The sequence below is a fragment of the Vulpes lagopus genome, chromosome 1 (genome assembly GCF_018345385.1).
Source record: "Vulpes lagopus strain Blue_001 chromosome 1, ASM1834538v1, whole genome shotgun sequence".
In the NCBI taxonomy this organism is placed as follows: Eukaryota; Metazoa; Chordata; class Mammalia; order Carnivora; family Canidae; genus Vulpes; species Vulpes lagopus.
Genome location: NC_054824.1, coordinates 57,558,425 through 57,582,640, shown reverse-complemented (window position 1 = coordinate 57,582,640; position 24,216 = coordinate 57,558,425). Strand labels below are relative to the sequence as shown.

The 24,216-nt window shown below is 35.5% G+C and overlaps 1 protein-coding gene across 1 annotated transcript in view; it reads left to right on the top strand.

Moving 5' to 3' along the window:
• LOC121488001 (CD2 associated protein) overlaps positions 1–24,216 on the top strand; it is a 140,121-nt gene that overhangs the window by 16,633 nt on the left and 99,272 nt on the right. The window contains exon 2 of the mRNA XM_041750193.1: positions 16,079–16,239. Within this exon, the coding sequence (XP_041606127.1) occupies positions 16,079–16,239 (161 nt within the window). The remainder of the gene's footprint in view (positions 1–16,078; positions 16,240–24,216) is intronic.

The following is a 24,216-nucleotide window of genomic DNA, read 5'->3' as shown; positions in this document are numbered from 1 at the left end:
AGAGTATGTTTAATTTGATAGACCTAATTAGATGTTGTGATATCTATGTTATATTGGTTAGAACCAGAGTGAATATTCACTAGTGAATGCCCATACAACTCAAACTTGTTTGGAATTTGTGTAAATTGTTTATATTATTTCTTTGTGAAATGACTTTAAATTATCAGAAGAATATTTGTTTATTAGGACAGAATAGTTGGTGAACTTATAATATTACCATTGATATTTTGTGTGTAACTTAAAAAGAAATTCTGAATTTTAAGAGTTTTAAAGAGTTGGTGTTCAGGCCTTTTTTTTTTTTTAATTACTATTTTTAAATGTTTTTAAAAAATCATTAAAAAAATTGTAGACTCCTTTTTTTTTTATTTTTTAATTTTTTTTTTTAATTTTTTTTTTTTATTTATTTATTTATGATAGTCACAGAGAGAGAGAGAGAGGCAGAGACACAGGCGGAGGGAGAAGCAGGCTCCATGCACCGGGAGCCCGATGTGGGATTCGATCCTGGGTCTCCAGGATCGCGCCCTGGGCCAAAGGCAGGCGCCAAACCGCTGCGCCACCCAGGGATCCCAATTGTAGACTCCTTAAAAAATACTAGCACCCCTGTGCAGCCAAGCTGTTAAGAAAATATTCTGAATATGTTTTTCCTGTGCAGCCAAGCTGTTAAGAAAATAAATATATATATATATTTTTAAGTGAGGATTAAATTCTTAGAGTGGCTGTACTTCATTTTAAATATGTTTCCTTTTGCTTGTTTTTCAACCTTGATGTCATTATTTTTCTTTTTGGTTTTTAGAAATGCTTTTAATTCTTTGGTTTGCTGTAAATATTTCTAGTTTCCAATTTGTTTGCTTTTAAATTTTGATTATTTTGTTTGCTTTAAGTTTAGAAAGTTTTCCTCACCACAATTTTGATATTTACTTCCATTTCCTCTCCTTCCTCCTTTGTATTCCTCCTACCCTCTTCCTGCCATGTGTATTTGTATGTGTGAGAGGTTTTTTTTTTTTTTTTTTTTTTAAGTCTTAAGTCTGTAGTAATCTTTATGCCTAGTGTGGAGCTCAAACCTACAACTCCTGAGATAGAGTTGCACACTCTTCTGATTGAGCTAGCAGGAAGTGCCCTGAGAAGAGTTCTTTTTCCTTCAGCTAGCATTTATGGGATATGATATGAGATGAAAATTGGTATGTAGCATATTTACCCTTATATGGAATTTTTCAACCTTAGCAATTTTAGGCCAGAAATTAATTTGTTGTGGGGAACTGTCCTTTGCATTATTGGATGCTTTACAGCATCCTTGGCCTCTACCCACCTGATGCCAGTAGCATTCCTCGAGCTATAACAACCAAAACTGTCCTCAGACTTTGCCAAGTGTCCCATGTGGGGCAAAATCATCCTGGTTGAGAACCACTGCCTTAATATAAATTAGATCTGACTTTACATGTTATAAATATAGTTATCCTGAGAGGAACGGAATTGCTAATTTAGCCCCAAAGCTCATATTTTTTTCTGGGGAAAAGCTTGAGGTTAAGACCTCATGTTAGGAGCTTTTTACCTAGGATAAGAGAGATTGAGTTTACACAAAATACACTACTGCTCAAGTTCATTAGAGTGCTACTTAGAATCTGTGGATCATGTGGTTTTTCTTATTTTATCTGTTTATATGATAAATGAGATTTTCCAAGACTTATTTTTTTTCAAAGTAAGCTTTACACCCAACCTGGAGTTTGAACTCATGACCCCAAGATCAAGAGTTGCATGCTCTACTGACTGATTGAGCCAGCCAGTTGTCCCAGATTTTCCAGGATTAAACGCTGCTTCATGTGACGGCTAATTATCTATACATTTGAATTCCTTTTGTTGGCATTTTATTTAGAATCTTGTATGTTTGAGACTGGATGTTTGTGAGTGTGCTTTTTGGCTCCAATATCATTTAAATTGTTTTTAAATGACTATTTTAATAGTGAAGCTTTGTAGGCTTTTTTTTTTTTATGGTAAGTTTTGAAAGAATCTTTAAAACAAATCATCTGTTTTTGGGAACTGTTTTTGAGGCTATTTTTAGGCCACCTTCTGACTTTATTAATTATGGATTATGGATGTTGGTTTTATTTTTGATCTCTTGAGTAACTCATTTTTTTTAATAGAAATTATCTATTTAATTGAGATTTTTAGGGTTAGAAATTCATAACCTAACCAAAAACCAGCCTGATTTCATAGGTTGTCACATGCTTCTGGGCCTCTGAGTCTGGCCCCAACTCTACAGCATCTCTTTTTAGAGTGTTGAATTGACAAATCTCTTTGTGTATTCTGTAATCTCTTGTGCTCATTGCTCATCCTGATAGGCTTCTTTGAGGTATTTAATCTTTTGAGATGTTTTAGAAGTGGATTGCTGGGTGAACTAACCATAAAAGTGCTACTGTTGTTTATTGGTTAAATAATCCTAACTTAAGTCTTGGGGGGTTTATATATTGGCTGTTTGTATATTGGCAAAAACAGCCCCCCCCCCCAAATCTAGAATGAATTTATTTTGAAGTTTACTGACTTTAGGAAGATCTGGTTCATTTAGCTGTACTAAGTGGGAAGTTAGTGTTTTGGTTGTAGTTTATCTGAAAAAAAAAAAAATAGAATGCTACTTGCACTATGTATAAAATAGCTTTTACAACTAATTTTTATGGAATGAGCCATAAAAATTTACTGGAAAAGACATGATATATTGAAAGTTAGACTTTTGAGTAGAGATTCTGTTAAAGTGGGAAAAATATTTGAAAGTCAACTCAGTATAATTCCTGCAGGATGGCACAAATAATTTTGAGTAATTCAACATAATTTAAAGAGAAGTTCATTGTATTGCTGACATTCACTGCTGGAACTTTTTTTTTTTTTTTGCCACACTTCATGACTCACTACTATAAAAATTTGAGAAACATCATCTGTATTTATATATATGTGTATACATATTATATAAGGATATGAACAAAATGTAACAATTATATCTAAATATAGGCATTATAATTAAGTAGATGGTTAAACAGCAGAGAGCATTATTAAATTCAGTAAATGGACAAGAACTTGAAAAACAGTGCATTTGTAAGTCAGGAACATTTCTTGTTCCGTTTGACATGTACTGTACAATTTGTGGTTTATAAGACAGTGAAGTGATGTTGGAAGATTGGGATTACACTTTTTGTATTGAGTTTAGTCTTGGTAACTATAGGAGAATTCTGTCAGAGTAGGGTGGATGGGATGTATGGCTTTTTAATGATTCCTTTGGGGTTGAAACATACTCAGTTGGCTTTAACTAGCTCTACTACTAGGTGAAAGGTCTTGCTGAATATTATGGGGCGTAACATCAGATACCTTCCTGTATCACCCTGGAATGAACCCTAGCTGGAAAGAGCGGCATTATAAAGAACACTGCATCATTGGAGTTCTGCCACACTGACATTCCGTAGATAGAGCACACTATGAGATACCAACATTAGTGTCATCTTGGATTGTAAAACAGTTCATTTTAGGAAGTTTGGAAAACACAGAATAAAGGATGAGGGAAAAGAGACCTGTTAATTTCTACGGAGTGAAGTTATTTTGAAGTATTTCTAGTCTTAAAAAATATAAATATATTTTACAGATATGGGTTATACTTTACATTTAGTTTGGTTTTTAAATTGTTTGGAAGTTTATTGTACATTTTTCCTAAACTGTATAATTTCTAATTGAATCTTATTCCCTTGTATGGTTTTACTGTATTTGATTTAACTAGTCACCACCTGCTTGACATGTAGGTTGCTTAAGATTTTTGTGTGTATTTTTTTTTTTATTGCTGTTCCAACTACATGATTTAGAGTTTTAATAAAAAAAATTTTAAAATTGCAAATGATGAGAACGAAGGGGAAAATCTACCCACAGATATTTACCTATCATTGTGGTATATATATTTGCAAACTTTTTTTTTGGTGATATATAAACCAACGTGTGTGTGTTTTATATAAAAGGGAAATCATGTAATTGAAACCTTTTTTCGGGATCCCTGGGTGGCGCAGCGGTTTGGCGCCTGCCTTTGGCCCAGGGCGTGATCCTGGAGACCCGGGATCGAGTCCCACATCGGGCTCCCGGTGCATGGAGCCTGCTTCTCCCTCTGCCTGTGTCTCTGCCTCTCTCTCTCTCTCTCTCTCTCTCTCTCTCTCTGTGACTATCATAAAAAATAAAAAAAATAAAAAAATTAAAAAAAATTAAAAAAAAATTAAAAAAAAAAAGAAACCTTTTTTCTCTTGATATATTGTGAGCTTGTGTCATTTTGTTCTGTTTTTCTCTGTTTTCTAAAAGATTTTGTGTATTTATTTGAGAGAGAGAAAGTCCATTTTTCCTTTTTGGGAAAAGATAAGATGTACAGTACATGCCACTTTATGACATAGCTTTCATTTACCATGAACATCTTCCTATGACATTACTATTATCTGATGTCAGAATTACTAGAATTTTTTGCTCTTCATAGCATTACAAAAGACAGTTTGTACACAGTTGGCTTATTCTTATTCTTTTATTGTCAAATTGACCTAAAGGAAAATGGACTTTTTTGGGAGTTTACAGTTATATTTTAACACATGCATAGGTATTTGTAACCATCACATAATCAAGATATAGGACAATTTTGTTATCTTGAAAAATTTCCTCGTGTCATCCCTTTTTAGTCAGGCCCCCTGCCCCAGTGGTAACCAAGTATCCGTTCTTAATCTTCATAGATTTATTTTTTTGAAAATGTCATATAAATGGGATTATATAATATGTAACCTTTTGAATTTGGCCTGTTTTACTTAACATAATGCTCTTAAGATTCATTCAAGTTACAATGTTTATCACTAGTTCATTCTTTTTGTTGCTGAGTGGTATTTCATTGCTTGAATGTACCATAGTTTTTTTTATCCATTTGTCCATTGAAGGGCATTTCGTTTTTTCCCTAGGTTGTGACACTCATGAATAGAGCTGCTGTAAACATTTGTGTAGAGGTTTTAAGTGAACGTAAGTTTTACTTCTCCAGAGTATATGTAGCTAGGAGTGGGATTGGTGAATTATATGGTAATGTGTATTTTAACTTTATACAAAACTGCCAGACTCTTTGAGTGTTTGTTTTTTGTATTTGCTACTAGCAACACATTAGAGTTCTAAGAGCTTTGCATCCTTTTCAATATTTTTATCTTAGCCATTCTAATAGGTACAGTTAGGAGATTTCTTAAATATTTGGTAGAATTTGCCAGGGAAATCATTTGGGTCTGGAGATTTTTTTTAGAGGGTTTCCAACTACAAACTCAATTTTAAAAATACTCAGATTATCTAAAACTACTTAAGTACCAAAACTTTGATGTTTTCTACATGTGTATCTTGTTTGTATTTTTTCTTACTATTTTTTTTTTAATGAATGTAAAATCTTTAGTGATAGTCTCTTTTATTCTCAATATTGGTAATTTGGGTCTTTTTTCTTAATCATTCTTTCTAGAGATTTATCAATTTCATTGATCTTTTAAGATGACCAATTTTGGTTTCATTGAATTTTTTCACCATTTTTCTCTTCTGTTTTTACTTCCTATTTCCTCTAGTTGTACATTTTATGATTTCAGATTTAATGTCTTCTTCCAAGCATATTAATTATACTTAAAAACATTTTTGATATTTGCCTGAAAGTTTGCAGTACACATTTATAATCTGAGTTCACCTTTAAATAGCACTGCACTGCTTCATGTGAAATGCAAGTACCATAGAGTTTTCTCAATTCTTCTTTGCCCTTTATGGCATTGCTATTATTTATTAGCCTGTGGATGTGCTATAATCACCCAGTAAATTGTCACTCTTATTACTTTAAACGGTTATTTTTTTTAGCTTAATTAAGAGTAAGAAAAAACATTTTGTTCTACCTTCATATTTTCATTTGTCTTCACTTAAGTTATTTAATAATAGTTGATATGCAATGTTACATTAATTTCAGGTGCATGACATAGTTATTTGACAAATCTGTACATTAGGCAGTTCTCACCATGGTAAGTATAGTTACCATTTGTCCCAATGTTACTATACTACTACTAATTATTTTCTCTATGCTATACTTTTAATCCCTGTGACATATTTATTTTATAACTGGAAATTTGTACTTCTTATTCCCTTCACCTGTTTTGCCCACTTCTGCCCCCCAATCCCTTCAATCCCTCTTCCCCTTGGCAATCTCGAGTTTGTTCTTTGTATTTACACCTATCTGTTGTTTTGTTTGTTTTTAAAAGATTCCACATATAAATGAAATCCTGTGATATTTGTCTTCTGATTTATTTCACTTAGCATAATACCGGGTCCATCTATGTTGTCACAAATGGCAAAGACCTCATTCTTTTTTCATAGTGGAGTAATGCTCCATTATATATACACATACCACATCATCTTTATCCATTCATCTATTAGTGGACACAGGTTGCTTCCGTATCTTGGCTATTGTAATAATGTTGCAATGAGCACGGGGTGCATATGTCTTTTTGAATTAGTGTTTCTGTTTTCTTTGAGTAAATATCTGATAGTGGAATTACTAGATTATATGCTATTTTTATTTTTAAATTTTTGAGGAACTTCCATACTGGTTTTTTGTTTTTTGTTTTTTTTGTTTTTGTTTTTGTTTACAGCTGTTGAACCCATTTGCAATCCTACCAGAAGTGCATGAGGATTTTCTTTTTTCCCCATCTTCACTAACATTTGTTATTTCTTATCTTTTTGATACTAGCTGTTGTGATTAGTGGGAGGCTATAACATATTGTGGGGTGTTTTTTTCTTTTAATACCTTGTGGCTTTGATTTACGTTTCCCTGATGATTTGTGATTTTGAGCACCTTTTCATGTGTCTGTTGGTCATTTATATGATTTGTTTTTTTAAAAAATGGATTATTTGATTTCTTGGTGTTGGGCTACATGAGTTGTTTCTATATTTTGGCTATTTATCTTTTATTGGATAAATCATGTGTAAATATCTTTGTTTATCCAGAAGGTTGCATTTGCATTTTGTTATTTGCTTTGCTGTGCTTAAAGCTTTTTATTTTGGTGTAGTTCAAATAGTTTGTTTTTCTTTCCCTTAAATGAGGAGACATAACCATGAATATGTTGTGAAAGCTAATGTCAAAGTGACTACTGCCTTTTTTTTTTTTTTAAAGGAACATTATGGCTTGGGGTCTCTTATTTAATGTTTAATTCATTTTGAGTTCCTTTTCTATCTGGTGTAAGAGAGTGGTCCAGTTTTATTTCGCAGTTCAGTTTTCCCAACACCATTTATTGAAGAGACTGTCTTTTCTATATCGTACATTCTTTCTTTGTTGTAGATTGATTCATCATGTAAGTGTGGTTTATTTCTAGGCTTTCAATCCTGTTTCATTGTTCTGAGTGTTTTTGTGTGAATAGCATACAAAATGTTTTTATTATTATGACTTTGTGGTATATCTTAAAACCTGGGATTGTGATACCTCCAGCTTTGATTTTTCTTTCTCAAGATTGTTTTGGCTATCCAAGGTCTTTTGTGATTTCCTACAAGTGCTGGGATTATTTGTCCTAGTTCTGTGGAAAAACCTTTTGGTATTTTGATAGAGATTGCATTGGATTTGTAGGTTGCTTAAAGTAGTAGGGACATTTATTTATTTATTTATTTATTTTTAAAGATTTTATTTATTTATTCATGAGAGACATGGAGAGAGACAGAGACATAGGTAGAGGGAGAAGCAGGCTCCTTGCAGGGAACCTGATGCAGGACTCTATCCCTGGATGTGGAATCATATCCTGAGACAAACTGTTGTGCCTGCCACCCCAGGCATCCCTAGTAGGGACATTTAACAGTATTATTTTACACTGTGAGTGTAGTATAACTTTCCATTTGTGTTGTCCTCACTTTTTTTCCTTTGATGTTTTATAATTATCACAGTGTAGATTTTTTACTTCCTTGGTTAATTTTATTCGTAGCTATTTTATTCCTTTTGGTGCAATTATAAATGGGATTATTTTCTTAATTTCTCTTTCTGCTATTTTATTAGTATATAGAAATGTAACACATTTCTGGATATTCATCTTGTATCCTGCAACATTACTGAATTCATTTATTCTGTAACATTTTCTGTAGGAGTCTTTAGGTTTTTCTAAATGTAGGGTTATGTCATTTGGAAATGGTGATAGTTCTACTTCTTACCAATTTGGATACCTTTTATTACTTTTTCTTGTCTGATTGCTATGGCTAGGATTTCTAGTACTGTTTTGAATAAAAATGGCAAGAGTAGGCATCCTTATCTTGTTCCTGATCTCTCTTTGTTTCTTTCCTTTCCTTTCCTTTTCTTTTCTTTTTTTTTTCTTTCTTTCCTAATCTTAAAATCTTGCAATTTTTCACCACTGAGTATGACATTAGCTGTGGGTTCAGTATATCTAGCCTTTATCATGTTGAAGTGTGTTCCCTCTAAATCTACTTTGTTGAGAGGTTTTTTTTTTTTTTTTAAATCATAAACTGATGTTGAATTTTATCAAATGCTTTTTCTGCAACCCATATGGGTCATATGGGTTTTATTCTTTATTTTATTTTATTTTTTAAAGATTTTATTTATTTATTCATAGAGATTCAGAGAGAGAGAGGCAGAGACATAGGCAGAGGGAGAAGCAGGCTCCATGCAGGGAGCCTGACGTGGGACTCATTCCAGGGTCCCCAGGATCATGCCCTGGGCTGCAGGCGGCGCTAAACCGCTGTGCGCCACCAGGGCTGCCCTATTCTTTGTTTTGTTAATGTGATATATCATGTTGATTGATTTGTGGATAACTGAACCATCCTTCCATATCTAGAATAAATCTTGTTTGATGAGGAATGGTTCTTTTATTGTTGAATGCAGTTTGCTAATATTTTGTTGAGGGTATCTCCATCTGTGTTCATCAGAGATAATTGGTCTATAGTTTGCTTTTTTTGTAGTGTTATTGGTTCTGGTATTAGAGTAATGCTGGCCATGTAGAATGAAGTTTGGAAGCTTTCCTTCCATTTTTTGGAATAGTTTGAGAAGAATAGGTATTAACTTTTTAAATGTTTGTAGAATTCAATTGTGAAGGTCCTGGCCTTTGTTGAATTTCATGATTGGTCATTTGTTCAGATTTTCTCTGTTTCTCCCTGATTCAGTTTTGAAAGATTGTTTGTTTCTAGGAATTTATTCATATCTTCTAAGTTGACCAAGTTGTTGGTATATAATTTTCCATGGTAGTATTTTATAATCCTGTTTTTTTTTTGTGTGTGTGTGTGTGTGTGTGTGTGTGTGTGACCTTAGTTATTTGCCTTGGTGCTTAAGGAGGGCTTCTAGCACTTTGAATGGGCAATGGCAGAGGGAGGAGATGGGGAGAGGTACAGAGAGCTTGTCCCTCTTTGCCCAGTCCCTTCCACCTTCCCCTTCCACAGTTCCCTCCTCCTAGGCACTGGGGCCCTACTGGCTGCCTGTTAACCCTTCAGGGCCCTGTGTCAGTGCTAGAAGTTTCTGATCCCTGTCCTACATGGAGTCCAAGGGTTGGGAGAGAAGAAGGTTGAAAAGTTGTTGATTCTGGGCATAGAGGCACAGTGGAAGGGAGCCTGAAGTTGAGAAAACTGAGGCAAGTTGTGGATGCTGAGCATGCCACTTGTCCCTTCAGTTTAGAACCCCAGCCAGCTGGCCAGCATCCCACCTTGCCTGGCACCTCCTTCTGAGGTTCTGCTATTATGGATCCCCTCTGAGACACACTACCTTTACCGAGGTGCCCATTTTTCCCTTTTAGCACCTACTCCTCATTTTCCGGGGCAGTGATCTGCCATCTTGGCTTCCTTTATTTTTGTTAATATTCTTGATTTCTTTCATTTCCTTATGATTCTAGAGTTTCTGTCTGCTTATCTATTCTTGTGTGTTGTCTTTTATTCCCCCCATTATTATCCTTAATGTATTAATAATCAAAGTTATTTTAAATTCTTTGTCCGATTCCAAAATATGTATTATGTTTCAGTCTGGCTCTGATGCTTGCTTTGCTTTTGTGTTTTTTCTTGCCTTTTTAAGAGCATGATGTATAGTTTTTTGTTGAAAGTTGGACATTATGTATTAGGGAATAGGGCTGAGATAAGCAGATCTTGAGTGTGAGGTTTTATATTAGTCTGTCCAAGAGTTGTATTTTGTTTAATGTTTGTTCTAGGTGTAGGTGCCAGAGGCTTCACATTTCTTTAGTGTCCTTTTTTGTCTTCCTGGCTGTCTTTGGGGTTTCCTAAGAACTTCTCTTCAGATGGAATCTGTACCATGCAATAACTCTTTCAGCAATAGTTAGCTCTTAATATACTGGAGCCCTGCTTACACGATGGAAAAGTGTAGGGGAGAGGAGCATCCTATAATGTTATAATTAAATCTCAAACTTCTAGTGGGTTTGTGTTGTGGGACTGGTTTCTGATTACTTTACAGTGACTTAGTTTACTTTCCTCCTTGTCAAAAGCGCAGGAGATTTTTATGGGTTCATAAACTCAGAGAATCTGGTGGGGTTCCTGGAGGTAAAATCCATGAAAATGGGTGACTCCCCTAAGACTATGGTTGCCAGAAGTTTCCTACTGTGATGCTATTCCATGTTCAGCCTGTAGTAGTTCATCAAAATTACCATTTAGGTGTTAACAGTGGATTAACTTTTCTGGCCCCAAAATGGTCTGTCCAAGTTCTAAGCCTTGGTACAGATGAATGTGATGTTATTTGGAAATGAAGTCTTTGCAGCTGTAACTAAGGATCTTAAGATAATATTACCCTGGTTTTAAGACTGACCACAAATCCAGCGAGTGGTATTCTTATCAAGAGTAAGGGGAGAGAGATTTGAGACACACAAAAGGGCAAGGTCATGTGCACGTGGAGGCAGAGATTGGAATTATGCAAGCTAAGGAATGCCAGAGATTTCTGGCAGCCTCCAGAAGCCAAAGCAGAGTGTGAAGCAGTTCTTTCTCAACGTCTTAGAAAGAGCCAACCCTGCTGATACTTTGATTTTATACTCTGGCCTCCAGAGCTATAAATGTGAAAGAATAAAGTTTTATTGTTTTAAGTCACCTGGTTTGTGATTGTTATGACAGCCCTGGGAAATTAATAATAATGTTCTTATCAGTTTATGGTTCCATTGTTTGTATTTGAGGTGATCTAATAGTTCTTGGTTTTGATTTCCTGAATATGTCTGTCTCCTCCATATCTTGAGCTGGCAGTTTGCCTTGTGTCCTCAATTCTCTGATGAGTCCAGGAAAAGTCATTGACTTTCAGTTTGTTTAGCTTTTTTCTTGTTGTAGCGATGGGAGCGACAACTTGCAAGTTTTTTCACACATTGGAGCTGAAACTGCAAGTCCAATATTTTTTGTTTGGCATTTTATACTTATTATTTTAGTGATTACCACATGCATGATCAGCTTTTAAAATCTAAAGTTAATTAATATGCAGTCTATTCCTCCTTCCTCCTTGCCCCCAAATACCTACTAGAACTTTTGGTCTCCTGCTTAGTCTAAGACTGTTCTTAGATCTATTGCACAGTTGCCATCTTACTCTCCGAGATTGGCTTTACTGTTTCTTGGATTTCATGTCTTCCTCTCTTTGTTAAATATTTTTTATTTTACTGGATAACATGTAAGGTCATATGTAGGAGTTAATTTCCTTTTCCTTGCCAGTATAAAAATGTTACACCCTATACTTGCCTGCTGATTTGGCTGAGTGTGGAATTCATTTTCCTTTAATACTTAAGTGGCCTTGTCTTTTTATTTTTCCCGTAGAATATGGTATCCTGCATGAGAAGTCTTCTGATGATGACTCTCATTCTTTTGTAGTTGAAGTGTCTTTCTTTTCAGAGAGTTATCTAGGATATATTTATTTTTGTTATGAAATTTCATCTAGATGTGAGTACTTTTTTGTTATTGTACTGGAAGTTCGCAGATCTCTTTGAAGGTTTGTTTCTTTTAGCTTTGGAGTATTTTCGTGTATTATTTCATTGTCAGTTCTTTATTTTCTTTTTTTCCTAGAACTGTTAATTGGATGTTGAATTGTCTGGATTGATTATCTGTCTTTTATATTTTTTTTGCTTTATCTTTTCTGGAAAACTTTCTTGGATTTGTCTCCACGTCTCCATAAGAAAAAAAGTTAATGAGACATGTTGGAAGACACAGATTTCTTTTTCTTTTTTTAAATATTTTATTTATTTATTCATGAAAGACAGAGAGGGAAGCAGAGGGAGAGGCAGGCTCCCTGCTCTGGGATCACAACCTGAACTGAAGGCAGATCAGCTGACTGAGCCACTCAGGTACGCCTGAAAGATACAAATTTCTAATTTTTTTAAAATTTTCTGATTTTTTAAAATAGCATTCTGATTTTATGAACTTGGTTGTATCTCTTGAGGATACAAATTTTTACATGTTTAAAATTTTTGTTTTGAAATGGCAAGTTGTAGAAATAAGTATAGTACAAAGACATTTTTCCTAACTGATGCCTTGTTCCTGAATATTTTAGTGTGTATTTTCTACAAACCATGATTTTATACTTAATCACAATCCAACCATAGAATTAAAAAATTAACATTTGTTTATAAATGCATGGGCTCATGGTTTCTTACTTTATTCAATGCGATATATTGTTACCATCATTGTTTATTTTGATGCTCAAATTGCCCTGATTTAGCCAGTAGTAGGAGCCCTTTTGATACCACTTCTTTCTGTCCTTTGGCATTAGCCTTATCTTTTTTTTAACTTCTTTGCTTTGTGGCACAGTGCTGCATCCCAAGCTTATCTTGTACTTTTTCCTGCCTTAATGGTGGAATTGCCTGTCTTTCCAAGGATTCCTAGTTCTTTTTAGTAGAAAGTGATGTTTTTAAGATCTCAGCATTAGATTTGCTCATTGCCATTGGACTGTTGGCTGTTTTCAGGCCCTTTCAGTGGACAAAGCTGGGGTGTGTATTTGTGTTTTATGTGTGTACATATGTATTCAAACCCGTAAGTTCCTGGTGGTACTTTTCATTAAGTATCACAGTATTGAATCTCTGAGTGGAAATCTGCCACCTACTTCCAACACCATTTGGCTTTTGATATCCCTTACAAGCTACCCCTCAGCTTGGGTGCCCTCTCCACTGTGCTTGGGTTCTAATACACCGTGTCAGGTTCCCTCTACATAGATGCCCTCATCACCTTGCCTTAGAGTGGTGATATGCTGTACCAGGGAAACCTCCATTTGTGAATGCTCTCCTTATTGTACTGTGGCTCTAATAGCTTGACTTCTTCTCCCTCTACCCCCACCCCAGTTTTGGATACCTGTTTTACTCTTCTTGCTCTCTGACTTCTCACAGCAGACTCTTCCCACTCCCCCTCCCCTTCCTTCCCCCCATTTTCCCCACTGTGTTCTTCTACACCTAATGGCTTTAGGACTAAATTGTTGTGAAGGGTTGAAGGGGGTAAGTGGGTGTATGTTTCATCCAGGAGTAATTTTTTTATTTTATTATGGCTTTTCATGATTAACTATAGTTTGTTCATATTTATGAATAAATAAAAATAATAAGCTGGGGATACTAGGTAGGTAGGAGTTAGCATTTTATTTTACAGTTATCAGAAGGGGAGCTGCTCATTGCTGTGGGGACCTCTAAGTTCCGGAAATCAGTAGTCATTTCTCTAAGAAACCATCACTCATCCGTAGGAGCTATACTAGTTTCCTCAAACTCTGTGGTGGGGAGGGGGGCGTGGAGGGTGAGGATTAACTTTTTAGTTTTTGGCTTTCAGAGAAAAATGCCTGCCTGCTTAACCTTATTGTCTTAGAGCTATTGTGCTTGATAGTGTTAGCTCTTCCAAGTAGAGATAATTCCCCTATTTTAAGTTTTGCATTTCTCAAAAGGCCTCTTTTCTGAATTTCTAGCTTTTATAGGATTCTGCAGAGTAATTTGGTATCTCAGTTGCAGTTTCTTGAAATTCTCTGGGCTTTCTATTCCTGGCTTTATTAATTATAGATTCATTTTCATGAACTTGAAAAATTTCTTTGGTTTTCTTCTCCAATTGGGATGTTTTCAGCTACAAATAGACATCCTATCTAAAATTTACTTAAAAGTTAAGAAAAAACTGGGGCCCCTGGCTGGCACAGTTGGTTAAGTGTCTGACTGTTGGTTTTAGCTCATGTTGTGATCTCACAAGCCCTGAGTTGGGCTCTGTGCTCAGCGTGGAGTCAGCTTCACATTCTCTCTCCCTCTCCCTCTGACCCTCGCTTTTTCTAGACTCTCTCTCTAAAATAAATACATAAATCTAAAAGTTGAGAGAAAACTACTTTTGTAACAAGAAAACTAAAGGTAATGTAGCTCAGGGTTAGTTAATTTGATCAGTTTGATGAATCTAGCGAACATCTAGGTCATTTTCATCTTCTTTTTCATCCTAATCTTTTTCTTGTCTTAAGGGATTGAGACAATCAATTTCTCTCTCTCTCTCTCTCTCTCTCTCTCTCTCTCTCTCTCTCTTTGTCTTAAGTAGTTATAGCAGCTTTGGGCATTACATTCTCACTGAGGAACATCCAAAGTCTGCAGGAGGACATTTTTTCCTTGTGTATTGTTTTTAAGGTTGGGTAAAACTGTCCCCAAACCCCTGCTCATATCTTATTGGTTAGAATCCATCTATCACATGTGTATTTGAAAACCAGTCTTTGCATGTATGTGTGCATGCACATGTGTTTATGTATATGAAATTACTATAAATAAATTATCTTTAGTAAATAAAGTCTCTTTAGTAAATAAAGTCTCTTTAGACATTTGCCTCTTTGACCAGCAGCATTAGATATCCAGGGCTTTTTCAGAGTCCACATTTAAGCAAGATGCAACAAGATGACTTGATTGTACATTAGTATTTACAAAATCCTGGCCTGGACTAGTAAGGATTTAACCCTCTGGGACCGGGGGAAGCCTCATTTGTAAAAGTACAAAGACTCAAAAAAACAAAAACAAAAACAAAATCAAGGTTCAATAAGAAAGGAAGGAGGGTGGGAGTCAGTGTAGGAATGGCTGTTGGTTTGGCAACCAACAATGTCTGCCTATAATCCTTTTCCCTTTTCTTTTTTCTCGTAGCTCTGTGTGTGTGTGTGTGTGTGTGTGTGTGTGTGTTCTTTTTAAAAAATCAGTCTTAGAGGAGGAAGAAAAGATGAATGGAGGTATGGCTAGTCTGCTGTCTTGAGTAGGAAATCTGTTATTGCTTTTGTACTGAGCCCTATAAAGTATTAATAGTATGCAGATATGATGTCCTATAATCTAAAATTCTGTACTTAAAGGCAGTAAAATGGATCCTTATTAAAATGTTTACTTCAGAGTGTATTCATTTTCTGTTGTGTAGTAACAATATTGCCATAAACTTAGCAGCTTAAAACAACACACATTTTATTATCTCATAGGTTTTGTGATTCATTAAGTCTGTGTGTGACTAGCTGGGTACTCTGCAAGCCTGCAGTCAAGGTTCTTAACCGGGGCAGGATCTGCTTCCAAGCTTACATGGTTGTTGGCATCATTTAGTTCTCTGTGGGCTGTTGGATTGATGCCCTCAGGTTTTTGCTGGCTGTCAGCCAGAGACCTTCATCAGTTTCTTGATAAGCCAGCTCATAGCGAAGCAGCGTGCATCTTCAAAGCTAGCAAGTATGAGAGTTTCCCAGCAAGATGGACATTATAATCTTGTGTAATCATATACAGTCTATCATCTTTGTCATATTCTGTTGGTTGGAAGTCATGTCTGCTGTCAAGGAGAGGTTATTGCACAAGGTCATGAATCTCAAGAGATGGAGATCATAGGGACCACTATAGAGATTGTCTATCATAAACAATATATACATCTGGCCATAGGAACAACTTATGACATGAATTATATAGTGCATTGAGGCTTCTGCTTAAAATTTATACTGTGCTTTGTACTAAGGCAATCAAGAGGTTTGCAAATGTAGCCAAATATTTAAAATCATAGAAGCCTTGATAATGTCTTTGTAATATTATTATTGTTAAATAGGTTCCTTAGTTTTAAGCTTATTAATATGGTTATTGTATTTTGTGAATTAAGTTTTAGACATTTCTTTTCTTTTTTTTAGTTGACTATATTGTGGAGTATGACTACGATGCTGTACATGATGATGAATTAACTATTCGGGTTGGTGAAATAATCAGGAATGTGAAAAAACTACAGGAGGAAGGATGGCTAGAAGGGGAGCTAAATGGGAGAAGAGGAATGTTTCCTGATAATTTTGTTAAGGTAAGTACTCTCCTTCACTTAAATTTCTAACTGTTGCTTCATAGGATTTGATCTTTAAGAAATACTTGTATTCTTTTTTTAAAGATTTTATTTTATTATTTTATTCATGAGAGATACACAGAGACAGGCAGAGACACATAGGCAGAGGGAGAAGCAGGCTCCATGAAGGGAGCCTGATGTGGGACTCGACCTCAGGACTGGGATCACACCCTGAGCTGAAGGCAGACGCTCAACCGCTAAGCCACCCAGGCATCCCAGAAATACTTGTATTTTAAAAACTAAAATGTTGAAGTTAAATTTTTTATTCTACGTTTGCTTGGTGTCCTGATGGATAATAGCATGGTGTATACCTGTGTACACATGTGTTTATATGTGTACGTATGTATCTACCTATCTTTTTAAAAAAAAATAAATAATACTTTGCATTTGGGTAGTACTCTTTAATTTACAAAGTAGTTTTGCTGTGTACATCCTCATTTGAGCCTATAGGTCTTGTAAGTAGTGCGGATGATAATTCCATTTTAAATACGGGGACATACGGATGAGAGTTTACGTGGTTTACCCAGTGTTGGCTAGCTAAGAAGATTAGAATCTGAACTGAGATCTAGGAGAGTTGACTCAAGTCTAATTGTATACTGTTACTTTTGCAGCCCTTCTGCAAATATCTTAGAATCCTATTAAGTTTCAGCATTTCAGCAGGCATTTATCAAAGTAACAGTCTACTCTTTAACCACCAAACATTTCTTCTTTAGTAAATATTATAGTCATCGCTGCCAGAAAACAATCAAGATTCTTAAATCATTTGCAAACAGAATTCAGTAGTTTAGAAAAGGAAAAAAAAAGTAAGAGTATCTTTATACCTCATTTAAAATTGTCTTGTTTTCTTTTTTTTCTTTTTTTTTTTTTTTTAAATTTTCTTTCAATTTTTATTCATTTATGATAGTCACAGAGAGAGAGAGAGAGGCAGAGACACAGGCAGAGGGAGAAGCAGGCTCCATGCACCAGGAGCCCGACGTGGGACTCGATCCCGGGTCTCCAGGATCGCGCCCTGGGCCAAAGGCAGGCGCCAAACCGCTGCGCCACCCAGGGATCCCTGTCTTGTTTTCTATATTAGTTTTGTTATACCTAGCTGTATCAGTAGTCTCATTAGATTATGATAATAAGTTCTGTGAAGACTAGAATGTGTCTCATTTGTTTGTTCATTTTACATAGGTAATACCCACTTGCACAATATGGATATTTAGTAAATATTTGTTCCCTGAATAAATTTGATTGTTTTTAATTGTGGTGTTACCTCTATGAACTCATGCTGTATTGTTAATTGTTTTCAGATAAAGTAAACTAACTACACGTTAGCTATTTTATCTCTTGGAACAACTGAGAAAAGCTGTAATAGGGACTTGAACTTTTAGAAGATCACTTTTTTAATTTTTTGTTTTATAAATTTATTTTTTATAACCTAAAATGTAGTGTTGGAAATTGGAATAGAATATATGGATTAAAATACAGACAAGTTCCAGCTTTGTCCTTTTCTTGGTGTTATCATATAGGCCAAACCACATAATTTCTTTGTTCTTATCCTTAAAATGATATATTAGTAGTCAGTATATAGTAAGCCATGGCATTGACCTCTTATTTATCTCTTTCTCTCTCTCTCTCTCTCTCTCTTTTTTTTAAAGGAAAATGGGTTTTCAAGATAATATATTGAAGTAATAGAAAAATAAGTTGAGGGCAGCCTGGGTGGGGTGGCTCAGCAGTTTAGTGCTGCCTTCAGCCCAGGGCGTGATCCTGGAGACCCGGGATCGAGTTCCACCTCGGGCTCCCTGCATGGAGCCTGCTTCTCCCTCTGTCTATGTCTCTGCCTCTCTCTCTCTCTTTCTCTCTCTCTCGTCTGTGTGTATTCTCATGAATAAATAAATAAAATCTTTAAAAAAATAAGTTGAAATCTAAGTATTTATATAGTTCTCTTAATTGTGTTCTGATGTATTGTCCCAGTAGTGAGATGACCTGTCATAGGACTCCATTTTATGGTTTTCTTTCTTTCTTTCTTTCTTTCTTTCTTTCTTTCTTTCTTTCTTTCTTTCTTTCTTTCTTTCTTTCCTTTCTTTCTTTCTTTCTTTCTTTAGATTTTATTTATTTATTCATAGACACACAGAGAGAGATACACATTTCAGTGTTTCGTTTTTGTGATATAGGGAAGTTAGGCATCTTTTCACATTTATTGGCCATTTAAATTTCTTTTCCTGTGTCTAGCTTGTTCAGATCTTTCTCTCCACTTTTCCATTGAGTTCTTGCTCACTCTCATTGTAGTACTTCTTATTGTGAATATTGTGAACTTTATATTCCTTTGTCTTCTGCTTATGTGTCTTTTCTTGTCCTTCAGTGCTTTTTCTGGCTTGTCTAAGTATAACTTCAGAGCAGGGAGGACTTAAAGATACTCTTCTGTGTTTCTATTCATTTTAAAGTTTTGAGTTTTCAGCGTAAGTCTTCCATCCTTTATTTTTTGTACAGTTATATTTAGGCAGTAATTACATTTTTTTCCATGTAAAAAAATATTGAATAGTCTACTCTTTCCTCATGGGTCTGTAATGTTTAAGAATTGAGCCAAAGTTGGGAAGAAACTTGCTAGTTTATCAGATCTTTCCACATTCTCAACTTCAATGATTTGGACTACAGTAGAGAGAATCAAGTGTCTGATTTATTTGTTATGGTAAACTTTGAGATTCAGCATCAGTGTTGTGACTTGATACATGGTACTTTTTGGGGTCTTTGTAATTGAGATGAAACAAACATTCCTTTATTAAACAGTTGCTTAATAATTGACTATGAACTATTTTGGGGTGTGGTGAGAGAGTTTCCCACAGCTTATTTTTGGGGGAGATAGCAGCATGAAAACAGAAGGATAACTTGCAGTGCTTTATTGGCTGAATGTCAAATGTGAGGTAAAGACGATGGGTGCTGAAGGGTCTTGGAAAAAATAATTTTTCAGAGAAAAGATGTTGAAAGTAACAGTTGAGTTTGTTTTTTTTTTTTTTTTTAGTTTGTCTTTAAAGATACGAAGTTAGATGAATAATTGGTATACCGTATGTCTGGCAAAGGTACAAAATGTTTTGTGGTAAAAAAAATGGACTGCTTTGATTGAACAGAAGTTTTTCTATGATGGTATGTATAATGGGGCTTAAGGACGAAAGTATAGATTAAAGCCAGTGGACTAAGCATTTTGAGTATCATTTAAAGGTATTAAGACTATTTAAAAGATATTAGGCAAGTAGCAGGGCTTTTAGAGACAGAGGGAAGATAGAATGCTTTAATGGGTTAATCTTAGCGAGAAGGAAAGGTTTTATTAAAGAGGAGACAGTTGAGGCTATAAAGTATAATGAGATAATGGTGGAAGTAAAGGGATAGTTATTATTTATTTATTTATTATTCTTTTTAGGAATAGTTAATAGACATAATACCTTTTATTTGTTAAAACTTTGCTAATTCCCATATATTGTCTCACTTTATTCTGACATTTTTGAAAGTTAGACGGGATATGTTATGCCCAAAGTCATTCTGGTAATAGTTGGTAGACCACAGACTTGGTAGTTGATAGCTAGCTCTGTGATAGGCAAATGTCAGCCAATTTTTAGGTGAGGAATATATTTTATATAGTATGTGCTGGTTATTAGAGAAATGTGATCATTTTGTAACATTCTCTGCTTTTAAGAATCTAGAGACAAAATGATAGGAATCTTAGCCATTGAAATTCTCCAGTAGCATCATCATAGTTGAAAGATGTTAGAATTCCAAAATTAAATTCTTTTGATAACCTTTTAGAATTAACCCTTGAAGAAGAAAATTCAGACTGCTTCCTCAAGATGCAATTTTATGGAAACAAGCTTTTTTCCAAAACTAAACTTGAGATTTGACGTGAGGACATTTCAAAGACTAAAGATGGAATGGAGACATGCAGAAAACATACAAATACAGGGGTGTCTGGATGGCTCAGTGGTTGAGTGTCTGCCTTTGACTCCGTTCATGGTCCCAGGGTTCTGGGATTGAGTTCCACATCATGCTCCCCTCAGGGAGCCTGTTTCTCCCTCTGCCTATGTCTCTGTTTCTGTCTCTCATGAATAAATAAAATCTTAAGGAAAATACAAATAAGATATTTGGAAAAGAAGCAGAACTTGCAGTGCTCATTCAAAATTATCTGTAGGTAACATATAGAATGGAATCAGTTTCATTCATGTTCTTCTGCCTCCATCCCTGGAAATGGTACTGAAAAACAGGGTTTAACTATGTATCTGTGAGAATAGAATAGCTTACATTGTAGTAACAGCATTAAAATCCCAGGGATGGCATAATACAAGGAATACATGCTTTTATATAGAATTTTTTGTAGTCCAGCTAGTGAGTTATGTTAAATATAAGTAAAATAAAATAAGGGGACACCTGGCTCAGCGGTTGGGCGTATGCCTTTGGCTCGGGGCGTGATCCAAGTCCCACATTGGGCTCCTTGCATGGAGCCTGTTTCTCCCTCTGCCTGTGTCTCGGCCTTGCTCTCTGTCTCTCTAATGAATAAATAAATAAAATCTTAAAAAAAAAATATAAGTAAAATAAGAACTTACTTTCTGGCAAGTAAGATTAACAGCAACATTAGCACCAAGTAAGGGAAACTTCTCAGTAAGCTGTTTTTGAAGCCTGTAGTTTTCATCAACCACATGTTTCTTCCTGCAGCAGTTACAGCAGGGATTTCAGTTCTTTTTAGATAATGGGACTCTTCAGTATCCCTGATAAATTAGATTTCTAGGGTGTCTGGCTGGTTCCGTTGGTTAATCAGCTGACTCTTGGTTTCGGCTTAAGTCACAATTTCAGGGTTGTGAGATATAGCCCCACTTTGGGCTCCCTGTTCATTGAATAATAGTCTGCTTGAGATTCTTTCCCTTTTTATCTGCTCCCCCCCCCCCCCAAATGTGTGTGTTTGTGTGTACTCTCTTCTGTCTGTCTCTCTGAAATAAATTAATAAATAAATCTTAAAAAAAAAAGATTTCCAAGGCACTCTATTGAGTTATGTTTTAGTAAGATCAGTGGCAATACTATGGCATATCCTCCCATACCCTGCCTTCCCATTGTTTTATTCTTTTGTTTGCCATTTATTTGTTCAAATATTTACTGAGGTTCTTTCTTTGTGTAGGATTTTTTTTATATATGCTACGGACACAATGGTGGATAAGATAGGAAGGTCCCTTTTCTTTATGAGTTTATTTTCAAATAAAACGGGGAAAACAGACAAACGTGAACAAATGAATGAATGAAGATGATAATTTTGTTAGGAGTGCTTTGAAAGAAAAAAAGTGAGTAGTAGAAGGAGGAAAATGGCATTTGGTACTTTAATTTGAGTGTTCTACATTAGTATCTCAGAGGTTGTTTGGCTGGAAAAACCCACAAGGGTGCAGAGGAGATAAGGAATGCATTGCTTTTGAGAAGAATCTTGAAATGGGGGGAAAGTAGGCGTAATGTGATAGTTGTGGTTGCCAACTACTCTACTGGAGCTATGTCAAGAAGATAGCATGGCATTAGGAAAGGAACATGGCCTTTGGAGTCAGGATGTATAGACCTCTCTTTGACTTCTTACCCTCTCATCCCCCATATCCACACACATGCTTACTGTGTGTTCTTCCTTAAAGATGTTTTACTCTGGAACATGCATTTCTTCCTGTGTAAATGTGAGGAATTCCACCTGTTTAGGTTTTTGGTAGGAATTAGATTTTGAGTGTGTCTATACTTTGCATATAGATACATAGGGATTTATTATTTTGTCCTGTTTGGGCTTTTGTTTTTTGCTTAGGAACTGCCCATTTCATAAAGGGGAAGTCAGAGAAGAAAATCACCTGAATTGTTAGTCAACAAATATGTTTATTTTTTCCCCTAGGTATTATTAAATCAAATATTAATAATAGGTAAATAAGTTAGAACTTTCTAAATTTCTCTGTAAAAAAAAAACTAGTGGTTTTTAAGGAAGGATAAAAATAAAGAGGAAAGTAACTAAAATGAGAAAAATATGGGACAGGCAGTTAGCTTGATTAGCCAGTTACTCTAAACCAAATCTGTAGTTTTCTTGGTGGTTGTGGTAGAACAAATCAAGTCTGTTTAAAAGTGGGCCAACTGTGTGTAAGAGGCTAGAAAATAAAAAAACTTTTAATGTGTTAGAATTTGTGTAAGATCTAGCTCTTTAGAGTTAAACTAATTTTGGTAGGTCTTTTTCTTTATGTAAATCTTTTTTTTTTTTTAAGATTTTATTTATTCATGAGAGACACAGAGTTAGAGAGGCAGAGACATAGGCAGAGAGAGAAGCAGGCTCCAAGCCTGATACGGGACTGGACCTCGGGACCCGGGATCATACCCTGAGCCAAAGGAAGATGCTCAACCACTGAGCCACCCAGGTGTCCCTGGAAAAGGTAGTTCTAAGAAGATAAGGGGGTTCAACTAAAATGCCTTTAGAAAGTTGTTTTAGTTACTGAGAAAGAGAAAGCAGACATTTTTCAGGACTTGTTATTAAAAGCTGAGGATTTGTGTTTGTGTCTTGGTGGACGTATCAGCAGTAAAAATATAATATTGGTTGAGGACCTTTGATACACATTTAACGTTTAAACTTTATTTTACTAAAGCGAGAACCTGTGCTGAAAAAAGAAAAATGAGTTACCTCTAAGTCCAGTTCCCCACTCTGTCTCTGTTGACACTTGTTATTGCTGAGTAGGATAGGAGTTGACTCTGACTAAGCCTCCATTGAATCCCTCTTGATGGAAGGACAGGTGTGCCTCAATAGTACTGCCTGGTGTCCTCCACTGACAGAAGTGGCTTCGTTCCCACCCGGTAGGGAGGACAGTCTTGGCTTTCCACTTAACCTTCTCTGACACCACCATGGCTGGAAAAATGGGGTAGTGGTGGTGAGCTGGGGGTTTGATAACAGCCTTCTGAGGGTGGAAGTCTAGGCACTCTCTACTTGGCTTTGGCTGACAAGGATGGGGAGGGGTCTACAGTTTTTTTGTTTTGTTTTCTTTCTGTGTTATTTGACTACGGCAGAGTGGTTATCAGCTAAGAGTTTTCTGTCTTGCTAGGTTACCCTTTATTTGGTCTTTCTAGAGAAAGCAGGCTTTTCTTGGAGCTTTTTTACTCTCCTCTAGTGGGCAATAACAATAGCTGGTTTCTCCAGTACTCAGTCTAGAATATATGAGGCAAAAAGAAAACCTGGTGAACTCACTAACCAGGTTCTGAGGAACCTGGACTCTCTTGGCTGGTTTATCTTCTTTTCTTGGCTTTTCAGAATATTTTTATGTTTATTTTTAATATGTAAGTAATATCTAGAGTTTTTAACTGTACTTAGTGGGAGGAATAAGTCAAATATTTATTCTGTCTTTCTATGAGAAAAATCTAGATGGTGATGCATTTTTAAATTTTTAAAAGAATTTTATTTAAATTCAATTAACATATAATTTATTATTGATTTCAGTGGTAGAGGTCAGTGATTCATCAGTCTTATATAATACATACCCAGTGCTCATTACATCATGTGCCCTCTTTAATGTTGACCACCCAGTTACCCCATCCTCCTGCCTCCCTCCCCTCCAGCAGCCCTCAGTTTGTTCCTATGATTAAGAGTCTCTTATGATTTATATCCTTCTCTGATTTTGTCTTGTTCTGTTTTTTCCTCTCTTCCCCATCCTTTGTTTTGTTTCTTACATTACACATGAGTGAGATCATACGATAATTGTCTTTCTTTGATTGACTTAGTTTGCTTAGTATAATACCCTCTAGTTCTATCCATGTTGTTGCAAATGGCAAGATTTCATTATTTTGATGGCTGAGTAGTAGTCGATTGTGTATGTGTGTGTGTATATATATAAACACACACATAATATATATATTTAAAAACCCACATTCTCTTTATCCATTCGTCAGTGGACATCTGGATCTTTCCATAGTTTGGCTGTTGTG